Below are 26,704 nucleotides of genomic sequence, written 5' to 3'. Positions count from 1 at the left end.
AAGGAGAAAGCCTTAGTCCCACATTTCTTTACTCAATAAATGCACCTTCTAGGTGCTGGGTATATATTGGTGAGTTGTATAATTTTGTTTCTTGCCCTAAAGGAGCTTACAACCTATGTAATGGATAAACATAAAAATGATTGATTTCAACACTACCCCTTGAGATAAGGGCTGTGGAGGAAATGTCCAGGATGGAAGGAGAGGGAATAACAGGGTGTTCAAAGGTGTCATTTAAACCAGAACCTGAAGGAGAAGGAGACAGCAATCCAAAGGCTGGAGCAAGAACACTCCAGGCAGAGAGGACAGCATGAGTAAAGGCCCTGAGGTGGGAGGGTGTGTGACGTATTTACGGAACTGAAAGGATGAAAGGAGGGCAGTGTGGCTACAGCACATGAACATGGGTGGAGAAGAGGAGAAGGTTGGCAGGAGAAACTACCAGAGAGGCCAGATCACATGGGCACTTGTGGGCCAAGGCGAAGAGTTTGGAAATTGTTGTGTAACTGTTAAGCAGGGAAGTTGCAAAATTAAAAAAAGAAAAAAACAATAACAACACAATGACAACATTGTTTGGAGAATAGACTGTAAGAAGCCAGAGGGTAAGTCTTGCTCCTACTGTGTTCCCAGGGTCCAGAGCGGTGCCTGGCAAATAGGACGTGCTCATTTAACAACTATTGGTTGAGTGAATAAGTCAGTAAGAGAAGTAGGAACCTTAGAACAGAGGCTGTTGTGGTAGTCCCTGCAGGTGAAGGACAATGGATATGGGAAGATGTGGGGGCATTCAAGATGTATTTTGGAACTAGAAGTGACAGGTGTTGCTGATGGGTTGAGGGTAAAGGGAGTGGTAAGGGAGGAATCTAGACTGTCTCCTGGGTTTCTGTCTCAAACTCCTGGGTAGATGATGGTGCCATTTTCTGTGAAGGGGAAGATTGGGAGAGGTTAAGGAATATTGGGAGTGGGAGTGAAAAAGAAAACCAAGAGTCCACTCTTGCACATGTTAGCCCTGAGATGCCTTTGAGATATCCAAGTGCAGATATCAAGTTGGCAGTCTGGAGGAGAGGTAAAGTATGGATTTATAAACGTGGAAGTCATCATACACAGATGGGTATTAAAACCATGTCATGATCAAGATTGCCCAGGTTGCGAGTGGGACTGAAGGGAGAAGATGGCCAGGACTTAGGTGGATTCAAAATGGTGGTCTTAAGTTCAGACAACACTATAAAGCTACGGTAATCAAAACAGCGTGGTACTGGCACCAAAACAGATATATGGATCAATGGAACAGATTAGAGAGCCCAGAAATGAACCCACACACCTACGGTCAATCTTCAACAAAGAAGCCAAAAATATACAATGGAGAGAAGACAGTCTTTTCAGCAAGTGGTGTTGGGAAAGACAGACAGCTGCATGTAAATCAATGAAATTAGAACACTCCCTTACACCATACACAAAAAGAAACTCAAAATGGCTTAAAGAATTAAATATAAGATATGATACCAAAAGACTCCTAAAAGAGAACATAGGCAAAACATTCTCCAACATAAATCGTAGCAATGTTTTCTTAGGTTGGTCTCCCAAGGCAATAGAAACAAAAGCAAAAATAAACAAATGGGACCTAATCAAACTTATAAGCTTCTGCACAGCAAAGGAAACCATAATCAAAATGAAAAGACAACCTACTGAATGGGGGAAAATATTTACAAATGATGTGACCAACAATGGCTTAATTTCCAAAATATACAAACAGCTCATGCAGTTCTATGTCAAAAAAAACCCAACAACAACAACCCAATCAAAAAATGGCAGAAGACCTAAACAGACATTTCTCCAAGGAAGACATACAGATGGCCAACAGGCACATGAAAAGATGCTCAACATCTCTAATTATTAGAGAAATGCAAATCAAAACAACAATGAGGTATCACCTCACACTAGTCGGAATGGCCATCATCAAAAAGTCGGCAAATAATAAATGCTGGAGAGGGTGTGGAGAAAAGGGAACCCCCTTGCACTGTTGGTGGGAATATAAATTAATACAGCCACTATGGAGAACAGTATGGAGGTTCCTTAAAAAACTAAAAATAGAACTACCATACGACCCAGAAATCCCACTCCTGGGCATATATACAAAAAAGATGAAAGCTCTAATTCAAAAAGATACATGCACCTGAAGGTTCATAGCAGCATTTTTACAATAGCCAAGACATGGAGGAAACCTAAGTGTCCATCAACAAATGAATGGATAAAGAAGATGTGGTACATATATACAATGGAATATTACTCAGCCATAAAAAGAATGAAATAATGCCATTTGCAGCAACATGAATGGACCTAGAGGTTATCATACTAAGTGTAGTAAGTCAGACAGAGAAAGACAAATACCATATGATATCACTTACATGTGGGATCTAAATAAAAGATACAAATGAACTTATTTGCAAAACAAAAACAGACTCACAGACATAGAAAACAAACTTATGGTTACCAAAGGGGAAGGGGGGGAGGGATAAATTAGGAGTTTTGGATTAACAGATACACACTACTATATATAAAATAAACAACAAGGTCCTACTGTATAGCACAGGGAACTATATTCAATGTCTTGTAATAACTTATAATGGAAAGGAACCTGAAAAACAATATATATGTATAACTGAATCACTTTGCTCTACACCTGAAATTAACACATTGTAAATCAACTATATAACAATAAAAACAAACAAAAAGGTAGTCTTAAAAACAAACAAAACAAAAACCAAATAAACATAAGCGTCATATTAGTGTGATGATCTGAAGAAATCTGTTTAACTTCTGTGAGTTTGCTTCTTTCTCTGTAAAATGAGAAGAATTCCTCCTCCTAGGACCATACTTCGAAGAACCAGACACACAAGTAGGGGCTCAAGGGGGGAGACAGCCCTAAGAGGGCTTAGAATTCCCCATCCTGAGAAAGCTGGAAAAGGGACAGACTTAGCTCTTCTGCAGCCAAACCCACCAGAAATAGACCACTTAGCCATCTCTGTGAGCAAGTTCCCCTCACTGCTTTGCCTGTTATCCAGGCTCCTTCCCCCCCCGCACCTCCCCCACCCCCGCTTGCCAGCCCTGCCCTAGAAAGGCAGTCCATCCTGCTTGCAGATTCTCAGAATGGCCACCAGGGGGAGCGCCTCCTCACGGCTGGCACAGGCTGGCTCTCTCCCCTTCCCCTCCACCCCAAAACTCTCCCACCTCCTTGCCCTCCCTTTCCCTTTACTCGCTTTCCCCCTTTCGGCTTTGTTGTTTCGTTTTTTGTTTTAATTTCAGAAGTATCTGCGAGTTTTAATAAACACAAGAGTCCAAAGAGAATTTGGACAGCTCCCAAATCTTCTGTATTGTTACTGCCTTTTATAGTCTAGTTGTAATTACTAATAATCCTGTTTGAAGACTTGTTAGAGTCTTGAGAAATTTTGACCATTTAATCTGGGTCTTAGGAGCATCATTTCTTTGTCTTGAAGGAGAAAATGACTCCACTGAAGACTACTTTCTAATCCAGAAATTTTAGAAATACAGGCTAAGTGGACAGACAGAGGGGCTGAGGCTGGAGCCCACAGGGCTGCTTTTGCAAACCACTCTGAGCGAAGGTGGGATGTGAGAGGCGGGTGGGCCACAGGTACTAGAAAGGGGTGGACGTGCCACGAGACTCAGCGTGGCGTATGCAACCTGCGGGCGGGCCCAGCAGCACCGAAGGCTGGACAGGAGCACAGCGCCCAGACCCTGGCCAGCAAACAGGCTGCTGGCCTAGGGACAGGGGCAGGGGCTGGGGGCAAAGGTTGAGGGGCGGCAGAAATGGGGATCGGGTCAGGGGCCAGGGACTTGAGGTCAGGGTCAGGGTGGGGGGCAGGGGGGTTGGAGGCAGGGGTCAGAGGCAGGGGTCGGGAGGGGCGGGCGCGGGCCCCACACTCATGAATCTGCCCGAGGAACTCGACGCTGATGCCCTGGTGTTCCAGCCGCTTGCTGGGGTTCTTGAGCGCCAGGCTCACCTTCCTGGACACCGTCTTCCAGTCGCAGAAGAGTAAGTATCTGTCCTTCCTATCCTCCGTCTTGTGCTCGGCCCATTTCCGGCTGTTCGCATCTTTCAGGAGGAAGTCCACCTCCACACTCTGCCGGAAGCCGCAGAAGCTCATGTCCCCGCCGAGCGCCCGCCAGTGGAAAGGCGGGAGGGCTGCACGCGGCGCCGACACCCGCGCTAACCCGTTAGCGCAGAGCCCGCGCGAGGCCCCACCCGCGGGTTCGTGTGGCGGGGACCGGCCAGCCAGCCGCCCAGCCAGGAGCAGCGCCCGCCGCTTTGGCCGCTCCACCGGACGCGCCGGCCTCCCTCTTTTCTGTATTTTTTTTCTTTTTTTGCGGTACGCGGGCCTCTCACTGTTGCGGCCGCTCCCGTTGCGGAGCACAGGCTCCGGACGCGCAGGCTCAGCGGCCATGGCTCACGGGCCCAGCCGCTCCGCGGCATGTGGGATCTTCCCGGACCGGGGCACGAACCCGTGTCCCCTGCATCGGCAGGCGGACTCTCAACCACTGCGCCACCAGGGAAGCCCCTTCTGTATTTTTTTAATCAAAACTTTTCTCTCATCTTCTCTGGGCTAGACTCTGTCTCTCATACTGGGGACACACAATTCCTGAGCTTGAAGATTTCGTGGACTGTTCAAGAAGGGAAACCAGTCATAATCATGGAATGGAGAGTGTGATGTAGCGGAAAGAAGGCTCTGGAGCCAGAAAGACCCAAACGGAACCTCACTTCTGCCTCCTGTGAACTGAGAGCTCTCAGGTAGGTCACTGTGCCTCTCAGAGCTGTGATGGGACCAACAGCTACGTTGGAGAGTTGTTGTGAGGATTATGTGAGATGACAGTTTTCATGTGTGTAAATTAGTGATACCAATAGCACCTACCCCATAGGGTTGCTTTGAGAATTAAATGGAATAATGCACATAGATTGCCTATTTCATACTAGGCACTCAAAAATGTTAGCTGTTTAATAAGTAATAATATAAAGAACAACTCATAGTAGGCCCTTAATCTCAGTTCTTTCCCCTATAGCTCTAACTCCATCTGTTCTACAGATGTAGAAACTGAGGCCCAGAAAGGGTCTCTGCTTCCTCAAGGTCACCTAGGGAATGAGAAGCAGAGCAGGGACCAGTCAATACCTTTCTTTTGTGCCCAGCATAAAGCCAGCAGCAAAGACGGAAATCCTGGGCTCTTAGGGTCAAACTGTCAAAAAGGGTTCCCTCCTTCTTTTCCTAAAGGCAGGAGGCCACCTGGATGGCAGAGCAGACAGGACCTTGCCCACATGCCTGGGAGCTCAGCACCCAGCAGCTGATGGAGCCCTCTGCACAGCACCCACCTGCTGCACTTGGCTTTGGACTCAGGTCCATTTGGTTATTTCTAGTTGGACAGTTCAGCCTGCTTGCTGGGAGCTCAAAAGAAGTCAAGGCCTTTTACCAATTAGTTATAATTGAGTTCTTAATTCCATGCTTGTCTCCCTCCATTCTCCCAACACTTTATGCTCCAGATACTTTCATTCATTCATCCAATAAATATTTGAGTGTCTATTATGTGCCAGATCAGGGAGCTCTTGCCCGTTATAGGCTTGAAAGGACAAGGGGAGGAGCTATCACTGGAGCCTGGGGGGAATGGTGAGATGGAGAAGGTCACCTGACAGGATCTATGCAGCCAACCCTTGAGACCCAGAAGGAAGGTAGTGGTTGATGAGGAGCATAGGAGAACACATGACCAAGGAAGTGCATGTCTCAAAGATAGGCAGCCTGCTGTACTGAGAACCTAGTGTTAAAATTAACAGAGAGCTGGAAATAATAAGAAAGAGTCAAATGGAAATACTAAAATTTTTAACAACCAATGAAGAACTTCTCAGGGCTCACCAGTAGGCTCAACACATCCAAAGAAAGGATCACTGAACTTGAAGATAGATCAATAAAAATTACCTAGATTGAAACACAAAGAGAAAAAGGAGAGAAAACAAACAGAATAGAGCCCTAAAGTGTTGTGGTACAATATTGAACAAACATCCATGTAACTGAAATCCTGGAAGGAGAAGAGATAACAGAGCAGAAGAAATATTTAAAGAGATAGGCTGAACATGTTCCAAAAATAATGAGAGATGAAACCATAGATCCAAGAACACAGAGACTCTCAACAGGATAGTTGATTTTTTGTTTTGTTTTTTAAATCTAGACACATTATATTAAAACTGCTGAAAACCAAATGTAAAGTGAAAATCTTGAAGGCAGCCAGTGAAAAAGGTACAATATATTCAGAGGAACAAAGAATTGCATCTTTAAAGAGCTGAAAGAAAAAATACTGTCAACTCAAAAGTCTTTATCCAGCGAAAATACCTTTCAAAAATTAAGGCAAAAATACAGATGTTTTTAGACAAACAAAAACCAACAGAATTAATTCCCAGTAGGCTTGTGCTATAAGAAACATTAAGGGAAGTTTTTCAGGCAGAAGGTATACAATACAAGATACAAACCTGGGTTTACACGAAGAAATGAACAACTCCAGAAATGGTAATAATGGAGACAAATCCAAAATACTTTTAGGGCTTTCCAGGTACACAATCATATCACCTGCAAGGGATGGATTTACTCCTTTTCTCCCCAATTCTTATGCCTCTTATTGATTTCTCTTCTCTCACTGCTTTGCCTAATGTGTCCAGTACAATGTTGAATAGTAGAGGGCCTCTTTGGTTTATTGCTGATCTTATGGAAATGCCCTTAGTATTTCCCCATTAATTTGGATTCTAGCTTTAGGAACAAAGTATATATATTTTACAATATAAAGAAACCACTCATCAATTTTACTCTGTGGTGAGTTTGGTCAAGAGCTTTTCCAGCATCTATTGAAATAACCATGTGATTCTCTTCTTAAATCTATTAATCCGATGTACTATAGTAGTGGTTTCCCTAATCCTACCTGTTCATGGTATATGATGTGATGTTGGATTGTTTCCTGAAATTTTCTACTATAATATTTCTAATATTTTATTTAAATGTTTTGCTTTAATATTCATAAGTAATGATCAGTCTATACTTCTCTTTTTTGTGCTGCTTTCTGAAAAATTGTGTTTAAATATCAATGTAATTCTTGCTACCTAAGAGAGAAATTGGAAGTTTTTCTTCATTTTAAAAGATTTGAAACAATTTATGGAGCATTGGGGCTATTTAGTCTTTGCAGATTTGGCAAAATTCTCCTGTGGAACTGTCTGGGACTGGTGCTTTTTTGTGGGGAAATTCCTTGGCAATATTCTCTGTTTCTTCTATGGAAATTCATCTGCTTAGGTTTTCTATCATTAATTGGCTCAGTTTGGTAAATCGTATTTCCCTCGGAAACAGTCAGTTGTGTCTAAACATGCAAATGTTTTTGCATTAAAATTTGCAAAGTAGTTTCTTTTGATTTTGATTTTTTTATTTTATTTTATTATTTTATTTTGTTCACTCCACACAGCTTGTGGGATCTCAGTTCCAGGGATCGAACCCGGGCCGTGGCAGTGACAGCGCCGAATCCTAATCACTAGGCCCCTGGGAACTCCCTCGTTTGATTTTTAAAATTTCTTCTACATCAATTATATCTCCACTATCCTTTCTTACTTTGTGAATGTGTGGTTTGTCCCCTTTATTCTTGATTACATTAGCTAGTAGTATGTTTTTTCATTAGTTATTTTTAGAAAACTAAAAATTTAATTTATTCATTAGAGCTATTCTTTTTCTAACCTCTCATTAATTTCTGCTTTTATCATTATTATTTTCTTCCTGTGGTTTCTTTGTTGCTCTTTTGATAGATATTATGATGTGGGAATTTAATTCATTTATTCTTTCCTTCATTTTTATTCACATGTGTGTTTCCTCAAAATGAACTGTGATTCAACATTTTATGAATTCCAACATTCCAAGACAGAATTTTGGAAATTGTTGAGATGATTCTAAAATGTATATGGAAGAGTAAGGGTGAATCATAGCCTGGACAATTGTAAGACAGAAGAGCAAGGAGGCTTGCCCTCCTAGATATTAGAGCTAAGTAAATAATTAAGATGGTGTGGCACTTGGAGAGATAGATAAACAGACAATAAAAGAGAATAAAAGCCCGACACAGGCCAGAAATGTGTAGAAATCTATTGTATGACAGAGGTGGCATATTACCTCATTGGGGAAGGGGGGTGGTGAACAAATGGGACTGCACAGAATGGTTCTCATATGTTAAAGATACAATGGGAACCTAACTCATACTGTATAAACATCCAGATGTAGTAAGGACTTACATATGAAAAACAAACAACAAACTTAAAAATTTTTTTTTGATTAATTAATTTATTTTTGGGCTGCTTTGGGTCTTCATTGCTGTGCATGGGCTTTCTCTGGTTGCGGCGAGTGGGAGCTACGCTTCATTGCGGTGCACGGGCTTCTCATTGCGATGGCTTCTCTTGTTGCAGAGCACGGGCTCTAGAGTGTGCAGGCTTCAGTAGTTGCATCACGTGGGCTCAGTAGTTGTGGCTTGTGGGCTGTAGAGCGCAGGTTCAGTAGTTGTGGCGCACGGGCTTAGTTACTCCGTGGCATGTGGGATCTTCCCGGACCAGGGTTTGAACCCGTGTCCCCTGCATTGGCAGGCGGATTCTTAAGAACTGTGCCAACAGGGAAGTCCCAAACTTTAAATTCTTAATGGTAAATATAAGTAGGAAAAGATTTCCTGAATCAGACCAGGCAATGACTGTTTAATAAAAGGCTGATGAATATGAATATATTAAAATGTAAAATGTTTGTTCATCCAGTGACACCTTAAAACACAAGTTAAAAACTGGGAGAAGAGATTCGCAATGTGTGCGACCTCAAAGGTTAGTAACATGAATGCATAAAAAACTTCAATTTAGGCAAAAAGCACAAAAAACTCTGTAGAGGAATGGAAGAAAATTAAGAATGAGCTTTTCACAGCAGAGGCAACTCCTATGAATAAAGCCATGTGCAACATTTGCGTTCAGGAAATGCAAGATCCCAACCAGATATCACTCTACACACTAGCAAATAATAATAAGTCTGACCACACCGAGGGCCATACACATCTATGGGATCTCGCATATATTTCTGGTGAAGGTATAAACTGGTGCTGCTGTTTTGGGAAACGTCTGGCACTACTACTGCCAAGCTCCTGCAGTCACATACTCTGACCCAGCAGTCCCTCCGGCTGTTGAGATTCTGGGAGGGAGAAAGGGCACAGTGACAGAGATCAGTGAGAACGCTGTTGTCAGAGTCAATCAAAGAGGCTGGCTGTGGGTGTGGAAAGCAGCTTTCCAACGTGAGAGATATTTAAATCGACAATAGAACATGAACTTGATATAAAATCATATCCAAATGGCCAATAAAAATATTAAAGTGTGCTCAACCTCTTAGGCATTAGGAAATCACTATAAGCACAATGAAGTATCCCAGCATACTCACTACAATGGCTAAAATGTTGAGAAGGATATGGAATCTCATGCGGGCCTTGTGGGTGTAAATTTGTACAACCACTTTGGAAAATACGTGGCTTTATACCAGGAGACGCAGCCAGTCTATTCCCAGGCACACACACAACAGAAAAGTATAGAAATGTGCACCACAAGCCACGTACGGAATGCCTGTACTGCTCTGTGATGCATAGGAGAGTTGGGAAGAGAGTAGGTCAGAGTTCTCATAAAAAGGAGATTTTTTTTCCTTTATTGCACTATGTGAGACAATGGATGTTAACTAAATCTATTGTAATCATTCACAATATATGTGAATCAAACCATCATGCTGTATACCTGAAACTTATACAATGATAGATGTCCATTTTTTCTCAAAAAAAAATTGGAAAAAAAAAGAAAAGAGAGAAGAATGCCCATAGCAGCACAATTCACAATAGCCAGAAACAGACAACAGCCCAAATACCTCTCAGCAGTGAAATGGATGGATTCTGGCATATTCACAGAGTGAAGTCCTGTATGGCAACGAGAACAAATGTACTACAAATACACACAATTTGGATGACTCTCAAAATATAATCTTGAGCCAAAAGAGACCGTCCCAGAGGGTATATTGTGTAAGGCTCACGTATTCTAAAGTTCGAAGCAGAGACGAGGTTGGTGTGAGGGTCGGGGAGGAGAGGAGTGACAGGCAAGGACATGGGTGCTGGTCAGGTTCTATTTGTGCATCAGAGCAGAGGTCACACCAGCATGTCCACTCTGTGACAATGTGTCACTCCTACACTTAGGATTTGTGCCTTTTACTATATGCTTGATACATTTCAGTACAAAGTGTACATTTAAATGGAGAGATTTAGGAGAACTGACTGAGAGAGTTGGATGGAGAGGGACGGAAAGAGTCTAGTGTGACTCTAAGGTTTTGTCCTGAGGAACCAGGTCACTGGAGTCCCCTTTCCTGAGATGGCAAACAGCAGAGGAAAGGCCAGCCTGGGCAGGTGAGGGGAGGTCAAGTTCAGTTTTAGACAGGCTGTGATGGAGGTGCTGAGCCGGCTGTCAGGGAAGATGTCAAGTAGCCACCTAGCTAGTCAAGTCTGGAGCCCAGGGGGAAGTCAGGGCTGCAGATGCAGTTTGGAAGTGTTTGTCCTGCAGATAGACTCCAAGGCCATGAGCCTGGGTGAAGTCTCTGTAGGAGAGAGGGTGGAGAGAAGAGGGAGGTTCCAAGTGAAACCGTGTAACTCAGATTGGGGCTTGAACCTATGGGCTGGAACTGGAACCCAGCCAAAACCCAGAGTGGGACTTGAACCCACAGTCTTTTAACTGAGATCACACGCCTGATCTCAGGACTTAACGAAGCTCAGATTCTTGATGTCTCATAGCAGAAAGAATTCAGTGAGAGACAAAGTGATAGGTAAGAAGTGGATTTATTTAGAGAGAAACACTCCACAGACAGAGTGTAGGCCATCTCAGAATGTGAGAAAGACACCAGGGTATGGGGTTGTCAGTTTTTATAGGAGTGGGTAATTGCATAGGCTACTGAGTGGAAGTAGTATTCCAGCTATTTTGGGGAAGGGGTGGGGATTTCCAGGAATTGGGCCACCGCCTACTTTTTGACCTTTATGGTTGGCCTTGAACTGTCATGGCACCTGTGGGTGTGACATTTAGCTTGATGATATGTTACAATGAGTGTATACTGAGGCTCAAGGTCCACTAGAGGGACTTCCCTGGTGGTCCAGAGGTTAGGACTCTGTGCTTCCACTGCAGGGGGCACGGGTTCTATCCCTGGTTGGGGAACTAAGATTCCACATGCTGCAGCCAAAATTAAACACACACAAAGTCTAGTGAAAGTCGACTTGTCCGCCATCTTGGACTTATTTGGTTCTAATCAGTTTATGTCGTGTCCTCGGGCTATGTCATTCTTTTTTTTTTTTTTCTTTTTTTTGCAGTACGCGGGCCTCTCACTGCCGTGGCCTCTCCTGTTGCGGAGCACAGGCTCCGGACGCGCAGGCTCAGTGGCCGTGGCTCACGGGCCCAGCCGCTCCGTGGCATGTGGGATCTTCCCGGACCGGGGCACGAACCCGTGTCCCCTGCATCGGCAGGCAGACTCTCAACCACTGCGCCACCAGGGAAGCCCTATGTCATTCTTTTAAAGGCTGTGCCCTGCCTTCTTCCCTCCTGTTTCACAAGGACTAAGTGGGCAAGAGAGCACTCCAACACTTAGCCTGGTGAAGGCTTAGAGCCACAATTAGACCCAGGGGCAGCCAGAGGGGCAGGAAAGAAACCAGGAGAGTGTGGAGTCCACAGGCCAAGTGGTTTCAAGGAGCAGGGAGTGACCAACTGTGTCTCAGGCTGCCGAGAGGTCAAGGTGAGAGCTGAGAATGGACCACTGGATTCAGCAGCATGGAGGCCATTGGTGACCTTGTCAAGGGCAGTTCCATGGAACAATGGCATCTAAAGTCTGGAGGAGGGAGGACAGAATGGGAGGGGAGGATGTGGAATGCAGACAGGGCTCTTCCATGAATAGGGCAGAAGGTGGAGGAGACGGTGGGGCCGAAGGATTTGTGGACAGGAGTTGCTACTGCATGTTTGTGGAGGGGAACAGTGGCAGAAGAGAGGAGACAGTTATTGCGGCCATGTCATTGGGTAGGTGAAGAGGGACAAGATTGCCCTATACTCAGTGCTTTACCTGCCAAGTGGAGGGCAAGATTCAGGCACAGAGAAAGGCATCTGGCAGATAAGGTTTTGCTTGAGGAGGCAAATGTCCTTCCCTTCCTCCTTCCTTTACCTGGCTCCAGGGCAAGTGGGTTCAAAGCTTTCTACCAGGAAACAGATCCTTGCCAGGGCGGGGGCAGGGAGGTGTTGGGCTGGGCAGTGTGGGGTGGGGCGCCCTCCTCCCCAACCACGAACGCTTACTCAACCTCTGGCAGCAGCAAAAACCAGTAAGTAGGTGCCTCAGACCACAGCAGAGCTCAGAGAAGACACCGGAATCAACCAAAGAGACAGCATGGTGAAGTTTGCACCCTTGTCCGTGCCATGGGAGCGCAGGATGCAGACCTTTGTGGTCCTGCAGTGGGTTTTCTGCTTTCTGGCTCTGGGTAAGGTGGGCTGGGCTGGGGGGGTGGGAGGCAATGGGATTCTTCATCTCACCTGCTGGCGCCAGACAGGGTAGGGAGTGCGCCCCCCAGGGCTAGTGTTCAGCCTGTTCACTGATGCCACTACACTGGCGTTAAACTGTGGACATACTCTTTACAGACTGGTCAATAGCCATTTCTCACACACACACACACACACACACACACACACACACACACACACACACACACACACACACACACACACACACACACACACACACACACACACACACACACACACACACTACACATACCCCATGTCCTCGCTCAGAAGCTCCCCGAAATTTTGCAGCTAAAGCAAGCCCTCCAGTTCCCTGCCCCTAGCATCCCTGATGATTGACCTGTGTCTCTGCCCTAAGGGTTGTTAAAACATTTAAAATATCCCCGGTTACCCCATTCCACAGATGAGCAGAGAAGCTAATTGCCTTAAATGTCCAAGGCTGTAGGTCTGGACTCCTCCTACTGCCAGAGGAGGAGAGGGAAGGTGGTAGAGGGAGGAGAGAGGGCTGAGGGCGTGGGAGGAGGTGTGGAGAAGGGGCAGGAGGCCACAAGCCGACAAGTAGGCTGGCTCCTGGGCAAAGGGCACTGGGGGCCCAGAGCCAGGTGGGCTGAGGCCCGGGGATTACAGGGGATGAGGGACATTTTGCCCAGCTGGCCTTGGGAAAGCTTTCCCAGCAGGAGTGTGTCTGACTGTCCGTGCCCACCCCCAGCCCAGCCGGGGATCCTGGCAATGTCAGGAGCAGCACAGGGAGGTCAAGCAGCGCTGGGTCTGGAGCTAGAGGGAGGGTCGCTGAGCAAAGGGATCTGAGCCCACTCGCGCCACGAGCAGGAGCTTGTACCTTGTCCCTTATCTTGGGGACAAAGGGGAGCCCAGGAGGCTTTTTGGTACAGGAGTGACAAGGTCCAATCTGTGTGTGACAGGTCTCAGTGCCTGAAGTCTGTGGACCTGCTGTGTTTGGGGTGTGGGCGTTAGACCAATAGCAGGGAGTAGCCACCAGCTAGATCAGGGTCCCATGTGGCATGGACCAAATCCAGCCCACTGATTGTTTTTGCATTTGTACAGCCCATGAGCCAAGGATAGTTTTTAGATTTTAAATGTTTGCGTAATTCAAACGATTACGTGCCTATGTAATATCCTCCAAGTCGCCCCATGTAGCCTCAGAGTCTAAAATATTTACAATCTGGCCCTTTAAGAAAAAGATTGCCTCCCCTGGTCTGGCAGTGAGTGGAAAGAAAGGGCCCCTTTTCAAGGATACTTAGGAGATGAGTCCACAGGGCAGGATTTACAGACTGGCAGGAGAGTAAGGACTTCCAGTGGGGGAGTAAACACCACACATGTTGTGAACGGCTGGCTCACGCTGGACATAGAGCAGGCATTTTGGGGAGGGGCAAAGAATTGGCCAGAGAGGTCAACCAGGCCTGTCACTGAGGACTCAGGGCCCAGAAACAAATACTTTCCAGTGGGTTACATGTTTACTCAGTTTCTTTTCCTCTCCTCTATAATTCACACACTCACACAGGAAGAAGGTAAGCTCCATTCAAATGGTCTTGTTCTCAGGTGCATCTCCAGCTCCTAGAAGAGTTGGTGTTGATAAATGTTTGTTGAATGAATGAATGTTGGGAGCATGATGTAGACAAAAGAGTAGAATTGAATGCCAGGTCCCATCCTCCTAGCTTGCTCTGGGACCTTAGCCAATTTGCATACCCTCTCTGGGTCTCAGTAAAGTGGGTTCTTACATTTCTCCCCCTTGGTGTTACAAGGTGAAAGAAGGTGTCTCCCTTCCTAAGGGATTGAAAAGATCCCCAAGTTTGGGTTTTGCTTGCTGATAGGAGTTAAAAGGTGACCTCAGGGTGAGGGGGATGGTGGAGAGTTCTTTCTGTCAAGTGCAAGTTCCTCTTGCGTGGGTTTTTTCCTAACCTTAACATGCTATGTTAGTTACAAAAATGAATATGTGCTGTTGTAGCACATCCAAACAAAATATGTATCCTAAAAGTGAAAGACTTCCCCAAATCCTACCCTCCAGGGAGCCACTATTTTTATTTATTTATTTATTTATTTATTTATTTATTTATTTATTTATTTATTTTGGGCTGTGCATATCGTGGCTTGTGTGAAAGCAGCCGTGAAAGCGCGGAGTCCTAAGCACTGGACGGCCAGGGAATTCCCTCCAGGGAGCCACTATTAACAACTCTGTTTTATTCTCTAGAGGCGGTTTTCTGAAAGGGGGATCAACCCACATAGACTTTTGATTTTGCCCAAGGGCAGAGAGTCCTAGCTGAGGTTCTTTACCATTTTCTCACATTAAATATTTGTTATATAAATAAAAATGATAAAATCTAAGTCAACTGCCAAGCCATCCTTATCCCTTACGTCCTGGCGTCTGCCTCCTCCCTCCAGATCTGCAGCTGTCCTTCCAGCCTCTATGCGTGAGCATCCACAAGGGTGGACATGTTACTCTTCATGCAAATGGTGGCATTTCATTCCCACTCTTCTGCAACTTTCCCTTTCAAGTTTTTTATTAAAAAAACTTAAAGGCAAACAAAAAAGTGATCAACTCACCAGGAGTGTGGTTCGTCCTTTTCTGAATCCTCCAGGAATCACGAGGCTGATGTGAGAGCACGGGTTCCAGCAGCCATTGGCCAGCAGGCCTGGGAAGGAGGGGAAATGCCTGGAGGGGAGCTGCCTGCGATGGCAGTGACTCAGGGCTGCCGCTCCTTCCTGATGTTCAAGAGACGCCAGATGAATGGGTTTGAGTGTGAAGCCTCCCCATTTTTCATTATTAGTGACTAATTAAATGCTATTTAAAAATAAGCTACAGAGGTGGAAGAAACCCAATTGTCCATCGGTCTATTGATGGATGAATGTATAGCAAATGCCGCAAATAACACAATGGAATGTTATTCAGCCATAAAAAGGAAGGAGTTTCTGAAACATACAACATGGATGAATCTTGAGGATATTGTGCTAAGTGAGATAAGCCAGTCACACACACACACACACACACACACACACACACACACACACAAATACTTTATGATTCCTCTTATGTGAGGTTTGTGGACTAATCAAATTCATGGAGACAGAAAAGAGAATGGTGGTTGCCAGGGGCTGGGGGAGGGGGACATGGGAGTTTTTGTTTAATGGGTACAGAGGTTCAGTTTGGGAAAATGAAAAGAGTTCTGGGAATGGATGGTCATGATGGTCAATGTGAATGAACTTAATGCCACTGAACTGTACACTTAAAAATGGTTCACATGATAAAGTTTATGTTACGTATATTTTACCACCATAGAAATTTTAAAAAACTAACAAGTGCCCCAAACACAGCACTGGAAAGTCAGCTCCACGAGGGCAGGAATTTTTCTCTGTTGTTCACGGCTGAACCACCAACACCTGGCACATAGGTGTTCTGTGTAAACTGAAAATCTGTGAGCCCCAACCTATTTTCTCTGGCTTATGAATTTTACTACTGTTCAGACTGGGTCAAAAGTCCCCTTCTCCTGGAAGCCTGCCAGGAATGACAGACCCAGTCTACCCCACTTTCAGATGCAATACAACCGGAGGCTGACCTTTTTAAGAGTGTGAGTGCATGGTGTTGAGTGGAAGGAATGGGATGGGGAGGGAGAAATATTCTCTGGGAATGATGTTCCATTAGCATCAGGTAAGGGTCAGCCCCACAGACCCCCTGACCCTGAGGTGAAGCCAGGGTTAGCTTGCTGCAAGGGACTTGGAATCGTAGGTAAGAAGGTATTTCCTCACTTGGCCTGGTCCTAGCCATGTTGCACCCCAACCCATGGGCCAGCCACAAGTTGGCCTCTTACTTCCTGCCTCCTTCATCAGGAAAGGGCATGGCAGGCAGAGGAAGCAGCATAAGCAAAAGCTAAGAGATTGAAGGAACTCAGTCTCTCAGTGTAGGTACACTGAGCAGTTCCATGTGGCCGGAGCATGGAGTGCATGTGGGTGAGTGAGGCTGGAGTGGGAGGGGGATCAGACCGGCCGTGGGGAGCCTGAATGCCAGGCTGAGCTACATGGGCTGTTTTTAAAGTTATGAGAAAGCCATGGAAGGACTTTAATTAGAGGGGGGGATCTGGCAGAATTTATCTATGGAAAGATGGGTGAGAGTGGACAGAGAGAGGGCTGGTCAGAGAGAATGTCTCCTTTTTCTCTGAGGGCCCAAAGGGTGGAAACGAGAAACAGTGAAACCAGTCACTTCTCCCCCAGGCATTTATTGAGCACCTGGTGAATACAAATACTTAACTGGACAGAGAGGAGGTGGAGGGGGAAGACTGGAGTGAATGAGGCAGCCTGGTGCAGTGGGAAAAAGTGAGTTTGGAGTTAGGCCTACCTGGCTTCAAATCCAGGCTCCCAGTGTGACACTGGATGGGCTGCATTCCTTCCTCTTTGAGGGGAGGGCAGGCTGACCCCTTCTGCCTGGGGTGAGGGCTGGACAGGACAGTGCTGCTGGTGCTGGGCATAAGGGTGGAAATCCTTCCTTCATCCCTCTGACCACTGATGATGGTTCCTGCTTCCCTCCCCAGCCCAGATCTGCATTGTGGTCTTCATAGGTCTCCTGTTCACAAGATTCTGGATCTTCAGTATCCTGTATGCAACCTGGTGGTACCTGGACCGAGACAAGCCATGGCAGGGGGGCAGGCGCATTGAGGCCATAAGGCGCTGGGTCATATGGAAGTACATGAAGGACTATTTCCCCGTCTCAGTGAGTAATGGGGCTGGCGGGGGTGTGGCCAGGACCGTAGTGCCCCACGTGTCCGTGGGGAAGTACGGCCCTGTGTGCAGTGAGCAGAATACTGGGCTGGGAGGTAGGAGCCAGACTTCCACCACTATGTGGCCTGGGGAAGAGTCCAGCTTCTGTCTGGCCGTGGTTTCCCACCTGCAGGGATTTGGGGCAAGTATGAGGACTGATGAATGAACAGGATTTGAAGGAGCTCTGTGGGCCATGTAGTGTGGCACACATATGTATCTTATAAACCCCTCAGTAGCCATGCTTGGGGGTGAAGGTAATAAACTTAAGGTCCTAAGAGACCCTCTAGCCCCACACTTCAGAAGATGAGGAGACTAACCCCTAGAGAGGGACAAGGATGTGATCAAGTTCACATACAAAGCTCTTTTACTGATTTAAAGTTTGTGCATTTAGTCAGTTTAGAGGGACAGGGGAGAGGACCCTGAACTTGTTCTCAGATTCTTCCCCTCACTCTGGTATGTTAGGCATCCTTGGACAAGGCCTTGCCCCATTCTAAATCTTAGTTTACAAATGTATCCAGTGAGCACACTGATCCCTCCCACTGGAGTGCTTTTGAATCTCTGACTTTCTGACTCAGGGCACCTCATGGCCTTTTGGACACTTGACCCTGGACCCAACGTTCAGTCCTGAGTGGAGCAGAATCCTTGATTGAGTGAACTAACCTTGGCTCCTTTCCTGAATCCCAGACAGACTAAACTCTTGGGTATAAGCAGCTGGGCAGGGATGATTTATTGTCCAGATAGGATGGGGAAGGCAATGGGGACTCAGAGAGGTGCCAGGCAGGGGCAGGTGGCCCTCCTCTGGAAACAGGAGAGAAGAAACATCTAGAGTGTGGCCTCTGGAGCTGAACAGACTAGGTTCTATGATCAGTTCTGCAACATACAAGTGGCGTGACCTTGGGTGAGTTACACAGTCTCTCTGAGCCTCAGTTTCCTCATATGTAAAGTGGAGATGATGCCACATACATCATTGGGTTGTGTGGATTCCATGCGACAGCAAGTAAAGCACTTTGTATGTTCTCGGTAAACTAGTAGTTTGTATTATTTTACTGAATTGCTGGGGATTCTGGGGAGATGTGGGCATGGCTGTGGGTCTAGGGAGGACTCTGATAGCCCAGAGACTGGCTGTTCTGCCCTTCACACCTGCATGGCTTCTCCCACCCCAATCTGGGAGCCCCACCTCTTCCTGGCCCTCCAGAAATTAGGTCCCCAGCTGGTAAAGCGATAGGGAATGGAGGAAACAGGCTCAAAGCGGGTAAACAGCTTGGCCAAGTCATGGGCGCTCAGCAGCAGAGTCAGAGTTCCCGCCTTGCTCCCTTCTGAGAGTTCTGGAGCCCAGCAAGGACTAGCAAAGGCTGGGCAAGAGCTCATGTGCAGGAGCCCTTAGCATCCAGTGAGCAGGGCCTCCTGGGCAAAGGGAAGGGGTGGGATGGGGCAGGGCAAGGCAGGGCAGCAGGGCAGGGGCTGGGCAGAGGGCAGGAAGTTGGCTGGCAGAGGCTTCCATGCTCATTAGGGGTGATAGATGTTGAAGGGCAGAGCAAGTGGGCAGTGCTGAGCCAACCTGAGGGGCCCGGGTGGGGGCAGTCTTCCTCGACCCCATATCTGCTTCCTCTGCAGGGTGCCCTCCCAGGACCTTGTCAGCACAAACGAGCAGGGTTTGCTGGGTCCCGAGGGAAGCCATGGGAATGTCATGGGCAGAGTCCCTCATCCCCACCCCAGGACTTCTGAGCTTTGAGATTCTGAATTCCCATCCCCCCGCTCCTCTTCCCAGGCTCGCTCTTCTGTGCCAGGAAGGCCAGAGTTTCCATGGGAAAGTATGGCCTGTAGCCTGAGAGTGTTTGTGACACCAGCTACCAAGCCAAACAAAACTATAAGTGGTTTCTGGCCTCAAGTAGAGCTTTGCAGATTCTGGCTCTGTGGTCTCCCTCCACACTGTGAGCTAAATCCTGAGTCCACCAGGGAAGGAAAGGCGGCCTGCGAAGGGAAGAGCGCAAGCTCAGGCCCAGAGCCTGCCACTGCATGGTTTCTGAGCAACAGTGTGACGAAAGCAGAAGGTGCACCTGGGGATGAGGCGGGAGAGGTTTTCAGGGATAAGGTAATGGAGGCCAGTGCAGGCCATTCCACAGAACTGGAGCTCTTCAACTGAGAGCTCTCCAGGGGGCTGTCTTCCTGCCATCCCGTGACCTCCAAAGGACAGCATCTGGCTCTCTTTACAGCTGGAGCTGCTGACAGTTGCAGAACCTGATGCTGAGCAGCTCTGTGCCTGTCCTACCCGCCATCCTCCTGCTGCCCCAGCCAGTTAGCCCCCCAGGACGGTTTCTCAACCCTGGGACTACTGACACCTTTGGGACACTGGACTTGTTTTGCAGAAATTCCATGCGCACAGTGTTCAGGATTGTCGCCCACTGCAGGCCTGTGGCATCACCACCTGCAGAGGGCGGGCAGTACCACCAAGAGACCTGCAGGGAGTGAGAAGATGAGCACTTTGACTTGCCTGTCCTGGGCTGGGAGCCTGCAGGGGTGGCGCTGGGGCCTGCGGATTCTGGACCCCACCACCTCCCTGGAGACCCTCCTACTCTTCCACATACTTTCAAAGCGCAGGCCCTGCAGGGATCTTAGGGTGGCCGGGAGGCAGGGGGTCCCGGATAAGGAGTCCCCACTCTGCTGGAGCTCCCCACATTCACAAGCCTCTGCCTTCCCTGTCAAATGCATGTGGATCCCTGAGCTTCTATCAGTTCTTACTGTGATTTTACAAACTAGCATCTAGTGGTGAATTTCAAGCAAAATTAGGGCACAGTCTCTGTGTCTTGGAGCTTTCCAACCTCACCCTTAGCCTTCCTAAAGGGCTAATGGTGGAGAATCAGGCAACGTTTCCCCCAGGAGGAGCTGTCTCCACCTCCTGTTACCCTTCTCGGCACAGCTGATGACGTTCTGCACACATCGTCTTGCTCTTTGCTTTTTCACCCGACAAGCAACTGTGGCATCTTCCTGTATCAGGACAGGAAGAGCTATGTCGTACATCCCTATGGCTACACAGTGGCCCATGAGTGAATGTTCCATAATTTGTCTAAATGGGCCCTGTTGATGGACATTTGAGTGGATGCCAAGTTTTGGTATTACTAAAAATGATACTTCAGTTAATAATCTTGTTCAGATGTCATTTTGCACAAGTATGAGAAATTCTGTAGCTAACTTCCTCAGCAGTGGAGTTGCTGGCCTAAAAGGTCAGTTACGTTTTTCAATTGTAATATCAATAAATACTGCCTCATTGCGTTTAGGCAGGTTGTACAAAATTATTTTCCCACTAGCTGAGAAAGAGAATGCATAAGCAAGTGCTTCAGTGCGGGGAGCCAGGTATGCTTTTCAAGAAACACACCGAGATGGGTTCCTAAGGAAACACCTTTCCCAATGAGAATACCCAGAATTATCTCTGCTTGTTCTTATTTTCACGTCCAATAAATCCCCACCGAACGAGTGGAAGAAGTTTGTCCTCATCTGGGAAGCAATGGCGCCTCCACCTATGGTCCCCTCAGCCTTTCTGCAAAGGGTCAAGGGTAACCAGAGGGCATACTGGGGGGGGGTGGGGATTTGCGGAGATCAAGTCCAGGTCAAGGACAGGACAATTTGGGGCTGTTCAGCTTGGGTAGGGCAGATAGGATCAGACCCCCATTGCTGTCCCTTGGGTCCCACCAGGCTGCTCTGAGAGCAGGCAGCCAGGCCTCTGGGGCCCGAAGGCAACAAGAATCCTCAGGGTCATTCTGAAAATTTCAGCTTGGTGACAGGATGAACTTTCATGGTGTCAGAGCTGAGCCAGCGTGGAATGGACTGCTCACGCCTGCAAGGCCTGTGCAGAATTGTCAGGGAGCCTCCTGCCAGGGGCTTAGGGCTTGGGCCAGGGGCCTCAGGGCCTCCAACTCTGATGGCTGTGCCTCCCAGATAACAGGGCTCTGTAAAGGGCAGGCCCGGCAGTTACTGGCAGAGTGGAGCAGGGGTTGGTCACACACACAATCAGTGCCCCGGCGGTAATCTTTGCACACTGAAGCCTGTCCAGTAAATGGCGGGAGCAGCACTTGTTAACTCAGTTCCTCTCCTTCCACCCTCAGCCCACTTTGCCTGGAAGCTGCTAATGACAAACAGCTCTCCTCTCCCACTCCCTCTACAATATCTAGTGGTCTCCCTGGCACCCGCCATGCTGCAGGACTGACCAGACCAGGGCAGAGCTGCCAATGGGCAGGGGAACAGGTGGGTGGATGGCAGTGAAGGTCTGACATGGGGGGAGCAGAGAACCACCAGGGAGACATTTGCATTGTACAGAGGGGTTAACAGGACTAGGGCCAGTCTCCAGGTCTGCACGCTCTTTCAACCACCCCTGATATATCTTGCAAATGCTCACTCCCAGGTCCTAAGCACCAAATTCTCTCATAGGGAGTTTTGTTAAAATAGGGCTCTTCAAGCATAGTGGCACCCCTGTGTGGCCCTTGATGGTGTCTGAACTATACCAATTATAATTCAATGTATCAATTATGATCATCCTGTCCTGTAGTCTTGGTAATTCCATGGCACGCATGGACCTGAGCTTCTCAGCAGTCCTGGGAGGTAGGTGGGACAGGGTCAGATGTCCGCGTTTGATAAATTAAAAGCCAGAGAGGGAAGCAATTTGTCCGAAGCCAGCAGCAAGTCTGAGACACAGATGGCACCACAGTCTCCCTAGATGCCTTCAAACGCATATCTCCATCTTCATAAGAGCCTGAGGCTCAGAGAGGGGGAGTAAGTTGCTCAAGGTCACACTGGTGATGGCAGAATCAGGGAGGGCCTGAGATCCAGCCCCGACTCACCAGGTTGCTGTCCCTGCAGCTGGTCAAGACCGTGGAGCTGGACCCCTCCCGGAACTACCTCGCTGGCTTCCACCCCCACGGGGTCCTGGCGGCTGGAGCTTTTACCAACCTGTGCACCGAGAGCACCGGTTTTTCTTCACTGTTCCCCGGCATCCGCCCACATCTGATGATGCTGAACTTGTGGTTCTGGGCCCCTTTCTTCAGGGATTACATCATGTCAGGGGGTGAGTCTTCCCACCCCTGGGTAGCCCAGGAAGATGAGGGCTGGAGGCATGGAGGAGGGATCTTAAGGAGGACTTCTAACAATTCTGTGCTTAATCCAAGAACATGTGTAGTGGAGAAGGAGGCTAGACCCAAGGAAGCACTTCCCACAGCTCCGTGCCCAGCAAGGAGCTCGGCCAGGGGTTGGGAAGAGGGGGAGGACTCAGTCCCAGTCCTCAGGGAACTCCCAGTTCGGGGGAGTGGAGCCCAGAGCACATCCTCCTCCACCATCCCTGCCCCCTTCACACCATACTTGACCTTCTTCCTCTCCCCAGGGCTGGTCTCATCAGACAAGGAGAGCGCCGCTCACATTCTGAACAGGAAGGGAGGTGGCAACCTGGTGGCCATCATTGTTGGGGGCTCCCAGGAGGCACTGAACGCCAGGCCTGGAGCCTACAGGCTGCTGCTGCGGAACCGCAAGGGCTTCATCAGGCTCGCCCTGATGCACGGGTATCGGGGGAGAGGGCTCTCGTTCAATTGGAGATTGGCAAGGATTGTATTTTAGTGGGAAGACAGCAGAGATTAATGCAGATCCTATTTTGGCAGGGAGATTTTTTTTTTAATTAATTTAATTTATTTATTTTTGGCTGCGTTGGGTCTTTGTTGCTGCATGTGGGCTTTCTCTAGTTGCGGCGAGTGGGGGCCACTCTTCATTGCGGCACGCAGGCTTCTCATTGCAGAGCACGGGCTCTAGGTGCCCAGGCTTCAGTAGTTGTGGCGCATGGGCTTAGGGGCTCCGAGGCATGTGGGATCTTCCTGGACCAGGGCTTGAACCCGTGTCCCCTGCATTGGCAGGTGGATTCTTAACCACTGTGCCACCAGTGAAGCCCTGGCAGGGAGATCTCAATCCATTCACAATGAAGATTCTGTGTTGGTGACGATGTACTGTCTCATTCCCAAATACCCAGAGAAGAGTCTAGAAGGGAGATTTGGTGATTAAAGGGACTAAGTGTCAAGGGTCATACTGCTGAAAGCTTGCATTAGATCTGAGACGGAGGGGATCTGGGAGAATGGAGTTTGGGGCATTGCTTAGAACTATTCTCCTACCTTGGAGCTTCTTTGAAGAATACAAGCTAACTGGGGCAGGTCAGACTTTTCCAAAGTTTGCAAATGTTTTTTTCTATCTGGGAGGACTCTCTGCAGCATTCTAGTCTCCCTGTCATGTTACAACTGCCAGGCAGTGGTCCTGAGAAGAGCTGGGACCTGCCCACAATCACAAAGCAAGGCCATAGCAGGACTGGGAGACACCAGAGGCCTCCTACTTCCGGCCCAGGGCTCTGTTCTCTACCCTAATTCCTGGTCACTGGGTCCCTGCAGGAAGCTAGGTGACAAGCTTGCACCTTCTTGCACCTCCTAACCCTCTCTCCTGTCCCCCTCCAGGGTAGCTCTGGTGCCGATCTTCTCCTTTGGGGAGAATGACCTATTTGACCAGGTTGACAACCCTCCTGGCTCCTGGTTGCGCCGGACCCAGAACCGACTGCAGAAGATCATGAGAGTCTCCCTCCCGCTCTTCCATGGCCGTGGTGTCTTCCAGTACAGCTTTGGTCTTATGCCCTACCGCCAGCCCATCACCACCGTGGGTGAGCCAAGACCCAGGCTGGGATGGGGAAACCTACAGGGCAAGGGGCCCAGGCTGTGTGCTGCAAGGGGACATGCACATGGGCCAGACACATCTTTGACCTTGTGGAGCTCACATTCTAGACTGGGAAACAGTTACACAGGCAGATATAAGGCAGTCTGGGAGGAGAACTCTAACAGAGACACAAAGAACAGTAGCCACTACTGAGTACCGAGCACCTGCTGTGTGCCAGGCACTGTACTGGCTCCTTACATGCAGCAGCTCAGTTATCCCAACAACCTTGGAGGCAGGGACTGTCATCCCCATTTCACTGATGGCAAACTGAGACTCAGAGAAGTTAAATCATTTCCAAAAGAACACCCTGCCCTTGAGTAAATAAGTTGAGGTTTGGTCAGGATCTATTTGACTTTATTATTATACCAAAGAAGGAGGGTTTAATTCTGACCAGATGATCTCATAAGGCTTATTGGAGAAGATGGATACAAGGGAAGGGCATTCCAGGTGTTAGAATTGTGTGTAAAGTAGCAATCAGCAGGCTATGAAAGAGAGCCTGAGGGATTTTCCTGTAAATGATGGGCATGGGCTTCAGTGCTTGGACTTAGCACCGTCTTTCCAGCTATTTGGACAGCTCATTTGCTTTCTTCTTGGATTCCACCTAGGTTCCAATGGCAAAGCTTGTAGAGAGAGGTCTGTTCATCTCCAAGCACCCAGTCATTCCTTAGTTGAGTACAGACTTGGTCAGTCCCCTACACCATGACTTTCTCTGGGTTGTGTGGTAATATTTTCATGAATATAATTCACATATGCTGCCTCCAGAGCCATTCCCAAGAGAAGAACACAGCAGCTTCTTCCTGAGCCAGGCAGAACCAGAGGAAGGAGGTACATAGGGCCTCCTGATCCCTCGCTAGAAAGGGGGCACTGCAGGCCAGCATGGAGAGAGACGGGGGAAGAAGGGCGCTTGGGCTGTGGGCCACCTCCCCCCAAGACATACAGGCGCTTCCCATCACGGTATCTGAGACTCCCAGAGCCACCTGGCCTGGAGGTTAAGAACACACCCCCAGGGCTTACCACCTGGCACTGATTCTTCCTGGCTATGTGACCTTGAACAAGTTACTTAACCTCCTTGAGCCTCATCGCCTGACCTGTCAAAGAGGAATAATAGCAGGTTCTATCCGTATAGGATTGTTAGGATGATTATAGGAGATATTGCTTGTAAATGCCAGCTGGTGGTATTGTTAATATATCAGAATCTTGGAGTTGCCCTAACATCTTAGAACTTATCACCCAAAATGAAATTGAAAGTGAGACAGTAAGAGCACTTTCCTGCACCGATGACCATTGTGGTGTGAACCCCAAGGGCACTGCAACTCCGGTGGTTCCTGCTCTGGGCCACCTCACTTCTTTGTGTCTTGCAGTGGGGACGCCCATCGAGGTGCAGAAGACACCGCATCCCTCACAGGAAGAGGTGGACAGGCTGCACCAACGCTACATGAAGGAGCTAAGCAACCTCTTCGAAGCCCACAAGCTCAAGTACAACGTCCCCAGTGACCAACACTTGGAATTCTGCTAGTGCCTCCCCAGAGGAGGGGCTGCCCCAAAGGGCAGGGCTGGCATTAGGGAGAATAGAGGGAGGGGCTGTGATCCCAGAAGGCTTCGCGGAGGTGTCCGTTGAGCACATCTCCAAAGCCTTCGATGACTCCTGCGTTTCTAACCCATGCCAGGCCCCGAGTCACAACTGGCAGCATGGCAGAGGAGACCAGACTCTGGCATCTGTGATTTGCACTCCTGCTGTGACCCCTCTGCAAGGAGCCCTCTCCTTGGTCTGCCCACCTGAGAAATGGGAGAGATGCTGGGAGGGAATAATGTCCGGGTTCTCTGTCCTCTGTGGTCCTGTCACTCAGTGGGCAGGAAATATTACCAGGTTTTTCTTCCTCTGCCTTGAGTGACAACTGCAAGAAGCCACCAGCTGCAGCCCTTTCTCCTACAATTTCCCTCATCCTGCATGCTGCCTGTCCCAGCTCCTCCCTCCCTGAGCTGGAGAGGAGGGCAAGGCCACAAAGCCCCTGCGCTCACCCTGGGCACCTTTGAGTGTCTGAGTCCTCTGAGCCCTGAAATGGCAGCCAGAGGGGTCCAGAGGTAGGGAAGGAGAATTGCACTCTGTCATCGGCTGAATGACCGGGAGCGGACTTCTTCGCCGTCCTTGAGTCTCAGTTTCCCCGAGTGACTAGGATGACCTCTGAGTCTCAGCTCTGACATCACATGGGCTGAGAGCTCCATGAGGCAACTCCTACTCCATCCTTTGTAAGTTCAGCCCTGACCTTGGTATAAAAAATGGGCTCCATAAATGTCAATTCATCAAATGACAGATTCTGTTTTACTTTTTTTCTCATATTCCCCACTTCCACCTGGGAGCGCTGGTCAGAGCCTCACCTTTGCCCCCCAGCCTGGCCCCCCAGCCCTGCTGCCCTGTCTCCCCTTCCCAGATGGTGGATCAGATGGGCCAAAGAATGGCATGTCGCCTCTTTCTTCCAACTTACCACTTCTGGCCTGTCCTATGGGAGAGAAGGGGACTGGTTATATAAAGATACAGGGTAGCCCAGCCAGAAAACAAACGCCAGACATGAGGAGTGAATATTCCTCTGTGTCTACAAGCAGGGTAGA

The 26,704-nt window shown here is 48.3% G+C and overlaps 1 protein-coding gene across 1 annotated transcript; it reads left to right on the top strand.

The window, feature by feature from the left end:
- Window positions 1-12,409: 12,409 nt before the first annotated feature.
- MOGAT2 (monoacylglycerol O-acyltransferase 2) lies at window positions 12,410-26,406 on the top strand. Its single transcript, XM_033862248.2, has 6 exons — window positions 12,410-12,567; window positions 17,146-17,324; window positions 22,223-22,427; window positions 22,740-22,914; window positions 23,845-24,044; window positions 25,459-26,406. Exons 1-6 carry the CDS (start codon window positions 12,477-12,479, stop codon window positions 25,611-25,613), a joined length of 1,005 nt encoding a protein of 334 aa, XP_033718139.1. The 5' UTR covers window positions 12,410-12,476; the 3' UTR covers window positions 25,614-26,406.
- Window positions 26,407-26,704: the final 298 nt, after the last annotated feature.

Source organism: Tursiops truncatus, chromosome 8 (assembly GCF_011762595.2).
Source record: "Tursiops truncatus isolate mTurTru1 chromosome 8, mTurTru1.mat.Y, whole genome shotgun sequence".
NCBI classification, from domain to species: domain Eukaryota; kingdom Metazoa; phylum Chordata; class Mammalia; order Artiodactyla; family Delphinidae; genus Tursiops; species Tursiops truncatus.
Note: the sequence above shows the minus strand (reverse complement) of the source record. Positions and strands in the feature narration are given on the sequence as shown.

Coding starts and splice junctions, on each gene's coding strand:
- MOGAT2 (XM_033862248.2), top strand. CDS start 12,477: ATGGTGAAGTTTGCACCCTTGTCCGTGCCATGGGAGCGCAGGATGCAG. Junction 17,325..22,222: donor AGGACTATTTCCCCGTCTCA/GTGAGTAATGGG, acceptor CTGTCCCTGCAG/CTGGTCAAGACCGTGGAGCT. Junction 22,915..23,844: donor AGGCTCGCCCTGATGCACGG/GTATCGGGGGAG, acceptor GTCCCCCTCCAG/GGTAGCTCTGGTGCCGATCT.